Source organism: Lactuca virosa, chromosome 1, assembly GCF_052849685.1.
Source record: "Lactuca virosa cultivar CGN04683 chromosome 1, Lactuca_virosa_CGN04683_v6, whole genome shotgun sequence".
In the NCBI taxonomy this organism is placed as follows: Eukaryota; Viridiplantae; Streptophyta; class Magnoliopsida; order Asterales; family Asteraceae; genus Lactuca; species Lactuca virosa.
Genome location: NC_136426.1, coordinates 219548406 through 219555162, shown reverse-complemented (window position 1 = coordinate 219555162; position 6757 = coordinate 219548406). Strand labels below are relative to the sequence as shown.

Genomic DNA, 6757 nt, shown 5'->3' with positions numbered 1-6757 from the left:
CTTTACATTGTTTGTGCATTTTGCCTAGTTTTCATTGTTTTTACTTTCAACTTGTTTTGCCGATACTTTTCTTCATAGTTATTACATGTATCTAACTTTTTTATTTGTATGTTGTTCTATATGTACCTTCTAACCATGTTCATTTTTATTTTCGATCTATTTTTCGTTCTATTGCTCGTATATGTGTTTTTTGTGCATTTGTGAAACTCTACTGATTATTTATTCTTTGTGTGTTGGCATTTCACTTATATGTGAATAAAGAAACTTTAGTTAAAAGTTTATCTCATTGACTAGGATTAAAGCAATGAACTACAACATGGTTATGTGATACATATTCTATTATGTAATACTCCTTACAAACACAACACAAACCAAGTCGTAGTAACTGAAATCAAAATTATTAATCTAAGTAACTGCTACGAATAAGAAAAATAAACTAAGAGATGATTACAAAAAGGGATAATGAATTGAAAGGGTAACAAACTTTCAACTAGTTCATATTTAGTCACTGAACTTTTTTTTCGTGCTTGATTTACCCATGAGTTATTTGAAATGTTAACATTTTACCTTTATGATCGATTGTTGTAACCAGTCATAAGGGTAAAATGTGTACAATTTAAAATAATTCAGGGGTAAATTAAGCACGAAAAAATTCAGTGACTAAATGTGAAAAAAAATTAAAAGTTTGTTACCAAATGTTTTAAAAACTGGTTTGAACCGGCCGGTCGAACCGGTTGGATTGGAAACAAGATAAGAAAGTGGTTCAACTAGCACCGATTTTATGTCTATTTCGAATTAACCAGTCGGTTTTTTCAAATACGCGGCTGAACCGGTTAAATTAAATAAAACATATGAAAATTAATCATTTTACATAGCAAACTTTGGTGTTTTTCTTTTTCACATCTATTTAGATTTGTTTTAATAAAAACACATGATACATGTTATAAAGTTTTTTAATACATTTGTATTCATTTAATATTATATTTTGTTTGTGTATTATACTTTATTTTTCTTTTTTATCTACGTAGATTAATGTAAAATTATGGTTATATGTTTTTTAATGTATTTGGATTGATCTACAACTTGTATTTATATGTATTTTTAATATTTGAACTTATGGATGTCTATGTCTATGTAGAAAAATAGAAACAAATATGAAATTATAGAAACCGGCTGAACCAGAAACCGATCACCATAACGGTTCAACTAAAAAACCTTTTTTTTAATATGTTATACGTTACATTCTCACGTTATTATCCCAAAACATTTAGGATGCTTTTAGTTGCGGAAAAATGAGCCGTTTTCCGGAAAAATTTTCCAAGAAAAATGAGAATTTTGAAAACGCGTTTAGTTCATCTATTTTTCTAATTTTTTTCACAGAAAATGAAAATATTCCGTTTTCGAAAATTACAAAGAAGTTGGAAATTTTTGGAAAACCAATAATTATTGTTTTCCACATTTTTCTAATTCCAAATTTTTTCTAAAATATAAACACACACTCACTCTCATCTCTACCTACCCCCACCTCTACACCTCCAACCCACCACACCCCTACCTACCCACTCCCAAGCCCACCCCTACAAACACACACCTACCCCAACCCCAACCCCCACCCATACCCCCCCCCCCCCCCCACACACACACACAAACACAAAGCCACCCCCACCTCCACAAACAGACACACACAGAAACACACATAAACAAACACCCACCCCCAAACACACATACACACCCATCCCCACCCCCACCCAATCCCCCACAAACACACATACACACACACACACCCACACCTACCCCACCCCTACAAAACACACACAAACCCACCCCACCCCCAAAACACACACACACACACACCCACACCCACCCACACACCCACCCCTACCCCCACAAACACACACACATACACCCACAAACACACAGACACACCCAACACCACTACCACAATCACCGAACTACCATCACCACCACCACCACCACCACCACGATTGCCGCAACCACCGCCGCCTCCACCCCCATTCTACCACCACAACTGTTTTCTAAAAATGAAAACCAATAGAAAAATACACATCTAAACACGTTTTTTAATTTTCTAAAACTGAAAATGAAAAATGAATAAGTTTTAACTAAACGTGTTTTCTAAATTTTTCAATGAAAAATAAAAATGTCAAATGAAAACTGAAAAAGAAAAACGAAAAATAAAAATAAAAAATGTTTTTCCGTTTAACGCTCCTTAAAAGTAGATTATTTTTCTCTGAGAATCTCTCAAAATCATAGATTAAATTACTTAATTTTCCATTATAAATAACAACAATTTAGATTGCACGAATCAAGGAGAAATCTTAGTTAAAAAAGGAAGCACACCCCAACATCCCTCGTGTCTGTCATCATCCGCTTTCTTCAAATAGAATCCACCGTTCATCCTACAAGCAGACCCTATGTCTCCGTTCTCAAGATATTCCTCTTTCTCCCTCTCCCCCCATTTTTCCATATAAATTTCAACCACAAAACCCTAATTTTCGCCATCCAAATCCCACTCCTCCTTGTAAAAATGTCGAAACTTATCTCCATGTTGCTTATTTTCATCTTCGTCTCCACCTCTGTTCTTGCTGCTCGTCCCCCTGCAACTCCAATGGAAGGTATCTTACCATCTTTCACTTCAGATTCTGATTTCATTAACACCCACTGACGATTAACACCATTGCCGCCATTGTTACTCGTGTTTTGTGCAGGTCTTTTGCCAAATGGAAACTTCGAAGAACCACCAAAAGCAACCGACATAAAGAAAACAGTCCTGCTGGGTAAAACCGCATTACCCAAATGGGAAATCAGTGGTCTCGTTGAGTACATCCACGGCGGACCTCAGCCGGGTGGAATGTACTTTCCGGTGGCACACGGCGTCCACGCCGTCAGACTCGGGAACGAAGCTACAATCTCTCAAAATATAGCCGTGAAAGCTGGATCTCTGTATGCTGTGACGTTTGGTGCTTCGAGAACATGTGCACAGGAGGAGGTTTTGAGAGTGTCGGTGCCGCCACAGTCCGGTGACCTTCCGCTGCAGACTCTTTACAGCAGCGACGGTGGCGATGTCTACGCTTATGGATTTAAAGCGAATTCGAGCTCAGTGAGGTTAACCTTCCATAACCCTGGTGTACAAGAAGATCCCAAATGCGGTCCTCTCATTGACGCCGTCGCCATTAAAGAGCTCCTCCCTCCCAGACCTACTCGCCGTAAGTAAACTTCCAAATCTGAAGAAAACTATCCAGATCTATACTTGGATCTAACAACTCGTTGATTGTTTTCTTTGCAGTTAATATCGTGAAAAATGGCGGATTTGAGGAAGGGCCTCATCGATTATTCAACTCTTCCAATGGCGTCCTCCTCCCTCCTCGACAAGAAGACATAACATCTCCTCTCCCCGGATGGATCATCGAGTCTCTAAAAGCCGTTAAGTTCATCGACAACAAACACTTCAACGTCCCCTACGGCGTCGCCGCCATCGAACTAGTCGCCGGAAGAGAAAGCGCCATCGCACAAATCCTCCGAACAATCCCAAACAAACTCTACAGCCTGTCATTTGCCATTGGAGACGCGAAGAACGGGTGCCATGGAGACATGATGGTTGAAGCATTTGCTGCAAAAGATACACTGAAAGCGCCATTTAAATCGGAAGGAAAGGGGAAGTCGAAGGTGGTGAGCATGAAGTTTAAGGCGCTGTCAGCGAGAACTAGAGTGACTTTTTACAGCTCGTATTATCACACTAGGGCTGATGATTTTGGGTCTCTTTGTGGCCCTGTAATTGATGAAGTTAGGGTTTTTCCTGTGCGAGCTTAGATGGAGAAGATGATATGTAAAAATTCGAGTTGAGTCTGGTCTTAGTTTGTGAATCAGACCCCTTGATTTATTTGAGCTTGGTCACTTGTTTAACGTGCCATGAATGGAATTAGTTTCTGGTACTAATTAGACATTGAACATATAGATCTTTGATCAAATGAAAAGATTCGGATTGACTTGAATCTATACCAAAAAAACAACTTCAAGGTAAAAGAACAAATTAATCTGTTTATTATAATTTTCTGAAAAAAAATATCGATGTTAAAGGCTTTCAACTTTGGTAATAAAAATTATTATATGATCCTACTAAAAAATGATCTAGCATCTAAATTTGCTCTTAAGGTATTTTTTGTGATACTTGTTACTTTGTTTTTGAGGGAAAATGATTTATCCGTAAGTTTTTTTTTTTAAAATGGCAAATATATAATCTACATCTAAACTATTCCTACAATCCACCTATGTCCATATCTATTCCTACAATCCACCTATGTCCACTATGAGACTTAAACCCTCTAAACTATTCCTACAATCCACCTATGTCCACTATGGGACTTAAACCCTCGACTTCAACGAGGGAGGGCAACACCGGATACCACTGGGCTACAAGCCCTTTGTTGATTTATCCGTAAGTAAGTTTCAAAATGGGTTAATGAACCAGAAAGGTTCAAAATGGGTTAATGAACCAGAAAGGTAACGAACTTTGGTTTTTGTTCACATTAAGGAAACCATGTTTTTTTCGTAAACATTTGACCATTGAACTTGTTTGATCTGTTCAAAATAAGGTAATATGACTGGTAATTGGCGGTAACGTTACTCTATTATGAACATGTCAAACAAGTTTACTGGTCAAATGTGTACGAAAAAAACATGGTTACCTAAATATGGACAAAAACCAAAGTTCTTTACCCATTTTGGTAATATTGGGTTCTTATGTTAAGTGCAAGTAGTCATAAGATCCATTGATGTGACATGAAATTGAGTTGTCCGGTCTTCGTGTATGAGGAGATGGTTAAGTCTTGGGCCAACCCAGTTTAGGCCCAGCTAGTTAGGGGTTAGGCTGTATACACTTAATGGGCTAGGTTGTATGTGTTTTAATGACCTAGCAACACAGCCTAGCCCATGACTAGTCGGACTGAACTGGGTTAGAAGAAGCCTAACCTAATTGTTCATTGACCGTCGGAGTCTGATCCCAGGGCACAATCCTTGAGAAAGTTCTTGTCTAATATTACCAAAACAGGCAAGAAACTTTGGTTTTTGTCCATATTTAGGTAACCATGTTTTTTTCGTACACATTTGACCAATAAACTTGTTTGACATGTTCATAATTGGGTAATATTACCGTAATTTCCAGTCATATTACCCTATTTTGAACGGGTCAAACAAGTTCAATGGTTAAATGTGAACGAAAAAAAAACATGCTTACCTAAATGTGGACTAAGACCAAAGTTCGTTACCTTTCTAGGTCATTAACCCTTTCAAAATCGTTCACGAAACATCATTGAAGTTCAATTAAAGACTTTGTACAAAAGAACACCAATAAAGTACATATTTTGTTCAAATTTCACCTTAAGTAACTTATGTAACTGCATCTTTCATGTTAATGGATGAGTTGGCATATTTACCTGGTAAATTGGCATATCTAGTCAGCATTGATAAATCCACCATACCCTTGTACACCTTATACCTCCCGTCCATCACCATAAACCTATAATACACCATGCAATTAACTTTCACAATTCATCATAGGAAGCATCCAGTGGCGGAGCCAGAAATTTTGATACGGGGTACAACATTATTATGATTTAAAATATGCAAAGACTTTCTTAGTATTTAAATTCATAAATGAGAAAAAAATATAATTTAAGCAAAAATTACATTGAATCCGACAACGCTTCATGTCTTGAAATCGATCAATGATATCGTCACCAAGAACTTGTAGAAACACATCATTCCAAATAAAAGTGACTAAACAATCGTTTAAAAATTGAACATCCATGCTATTCCTCAATTTATTCTTTCTACATTTGTTATAGCAATCATAAAAGACATGGTACAATGCCTTTAACTGGGGGTACAATAACATAGAACATGTTTACAAATAATTTATTTTTATATATAAAACATTTTTTTGGGATGTTGTAGTACCCCCAACGCCCCATGTAGCTTCGCCACCGGAAGCATCCCCTTGCCATCTTTACACACACAAACACCGAACCAACACCATAAGCTTGATAAGGACCTCCTTCACCCTTTCCTGATTCTAGCCTTCATCTTCAACCATATGAAGCCTTCATTTACACACCATTACAGATCAATGCCATCAACAACTTCATCATTGTAAATCTAGAAAAAAAGAAATAAGGAGGGAGAAGAGGAGGTTGTCATTGAACCAAGATGGAAAAGAAAGAGAAATACCTACGATCGATCGTGAGAGAAGAAAGCAACAAAAGGTTTTTCGTCTCTATGTTGTCTGGTACCGATTTAAAATGGGGTGGGGTTGTGGTTTGTCGATCAATTGGAGCGTTGCTTGAATCCCGCCGATTGATTTTGTGGAGAGGCTGCAATTATTTTGGTAATTGTGGTGTATCGATCAAATTTTGAGAAAGAGGAGCGAGCCTGGTGCTTGACACAAAAAAGAAGATAACCGGTTGATCGATCGACCAAAGAAGATCGAACCCTAGAGACGTTCACAAGTTCTTCACTCCTTCCCATTCACAATTATGTACTTCTTCGATTCGAGCATTTCTTGAATCCTATCGATCGATTTTGAGGAGAGGCCACAATTTTTTTTGGTGACCGGTGTACCAATTTGATTTTGAGAAGGAGTAGCAAGCTTGGTGCTTGAAGCAAAGAAGAAGATAACTGCTGTGTAAATGAAGCATCCCTCCGATTACTGAAACGTGTTTGATTTTTTCCCCTTAATCCA

At 37.6% G+C, this 6757-nt stretch overlaps 1 protein-coding gene across 1 annotated transcript; it reads left to right on the top strand.

The window, feature by feature from the left end:
- The first annotated feature begins 2368 nt into the window (after positions 1–2368).
- On the top strand, positions 2369–3957 carry LOC145164875 (protein TEEBE-like). The gene is made up of 3 exons (XM_079083539.1): positions 2369–2636; positions 2730–3227; positions 3308–3957. The coding sequence occupies exons 1-3, from the start codon at positions 2549–2551 to the stop codon at positions 3829–3831; spliced, it is 1110 nt and encodes a 369-aa protein (XP_078939665.1). The 5' UTR covers positions 2369–2548; the 3' UTR covers positions 3832–3957.
- Positions 3958–6757: the final 2800 nt, after the last annotated feature.